Here is a 1,656-nt window from a genome sequence, read left to right on the forward strand (position 1 = left end):
CTATTTTGGTCGATTCCTACATGTTTTTCTATTGTGACCACCTTGTCCACACACAGAACATGAAAATGCCCTCTTAGACTCTTTTTCTGAAGCAGGTTTGAGTCTTTCCTTTCTTGGCCTTCCTGCATTCCTTCTCCCTTTAGGTGGTAGGACCACATCTTCCATCACCTCTGTTGGGATTACCCATAAACTCTCATCTGGCATCGGATTCACTGGAAATTCATAAGTTCTAAGGAGTTTATCCTTCTTGTAGTAAAAAGAGCAATACTGGCCAGGTTTCAGCTGCTGGTTCTTCAAAACCGCCCAAGCATGCGGACATGGAAGTTCATCCATTTGAAATTTTCCGCAACTGCATGTTCCCTCTTCAAGGCACACTATGTTTCTCCTTACCCCTTCAAGCACAGTATATAACTGATCCGTAGCAGGCCTCACCTGCAAAAGTTTTTTTAAAAAAAAAAAAGTTAAAGAACATTATACATTATTATACAGAGTTATACATCCTTATACAAGCAGTAAAATGCAAGTCAGCAGTGCCAAGCATCATTATATTTGATTCATTTTACCGTCATTTGCTCCGATGCAATCAGATTTTCCCGAAGGAGTTTGTCGTACTTTTCGCCAAGCTCTGTAGATGTCTCCATTGCACTTTTTCTGTTTTTGTTGTTCCACTGTTGTAGCAAATTTGTCATGTACTCCAGCAATCGCATTACTGGTAACTCTCTAGCATCCTTGTTTGCTGCATTAATTGACTCTGCAATATTGGAAGTCATTACCATCGACCTTTTCTCTTTGGAATATGCCCTAGACCACCTTTCGTAGCCATTTTCGAACAAGTAAGGCTGCACTCTCGGATCAATTTTGCACATCTCTGTCATATGGTACTCAAACTTCTCTATCGTGTAAGCTCTAGCCAAAGCAAAGAAGATATCCTTCAATTGTTTGTGATGTTTCTTGAATGTGCGCTTTACATTCTGCCACAAGTGAAACATGCAAATACAATGTGGTACTTCTGGGTACACAGCTTTTGTGGCATTGAAGATGCTTTCATTTCTATATGAAACTATACACATCCCTTCCCTAACTCCAAAAGTACACTTTATCTGGACAAAGAACCACTCCTAAGATTTGTTATTCTCTGAATCTACAATTGCATATGCAAGTGGAAGGATTTTTCCTGTTTATACAAAATAGATATTAGGATTCAGACAATTATACAAATCTTATACACAATTATACAATTTTATACCAACTGCAAATTTTATAAAAACAGCAGCTGTGAAATCTTATACACTTTTATATATGAAACTACAACATTATACAAACTGCAGAAACAAGGTAGATGCAGTCAACTCACCAGCTCCATCTTGTGTGCAAGCAGTCAATATGGTACCCTTATATGTTGCTTTAAGGAAACTTCCGTCAACAACCATTATCGGTCTGCAATGCTCCTAGCCCTTGATAGATGCATATAGCGAAACATATGCATAAAGCAAGCATCCATCTTCTGATTTGTGCAACTTTGTAACCGTTCCTGGATTTGTTTGCTCCAGCATATAAAAATACTTCGGCAACTCCTTATATGAATCACTCGGACCCCTTCTTATCATTGCTATTGCTATCTCTTTAGCTCTCCATGCTTTCATGTAGCTCACTTCA

The 1,656-nt window shown here is 38.6% G+C and overlaps 1 protein-coding gene across 1 annotated transcript; it reads right to left on the reverse strand.

The window, feature by feature from the left end:
• LOC109231582 lies at nt 1-1,430 on the reverse strand. The gene is made up of 5 exons (XM_019397235.1): nt 1,355-1,430; nt 1,247-1,249; nt 1,146-1,174; nt 564-971; nt 1-432 (listed from the first exon to the last, which is right to left on the reverse strand). The coding sequence occupies exons 1-5, from the start codon at nt 1,428-1,430 to the stop codon at nt 1-3; spliced, it is 948 nt and encodes a 315-aa protein (XP_019252780.1).

The sequence above is a fragment of the Nicotiana attenuata genome, chromosome 8 (assembly GCF_001879085.1).
Source record: "Nicotiana attenuata strain UT chromosome 8, NIATTr2, whole genome shotgun sequence".
Taxonomy (NCBI): Eukaryota; Viridiplantae; Streptophyta; class Magnoliopsida; order Solanales; family Solanaceae; genus Nicotiana; species Nicotiana attenuata.

Coding starts and splice junctions, on each gene's coding strand:
- LOC109231582 (XM_019397235.1), bottom strand. CDS start 1,430: ATGGTTGTTGACGGAAGTTTCCTTAAAGCAACATATAAGGGTACCATA. Junction 972..1,145: donor TTCCACTTGCATATGCAATT/GTAGATTCAGAG, acceptor CACTTGTGGCAG/AATGTAAAGCGCACATTCAA. Junction 433..563: donor TTGCATCGGAGCAAATGACG/GTAAAATGAATC, acceptor AAACTTTTGCAG/GTGAGGCCTGCTACGGATCA.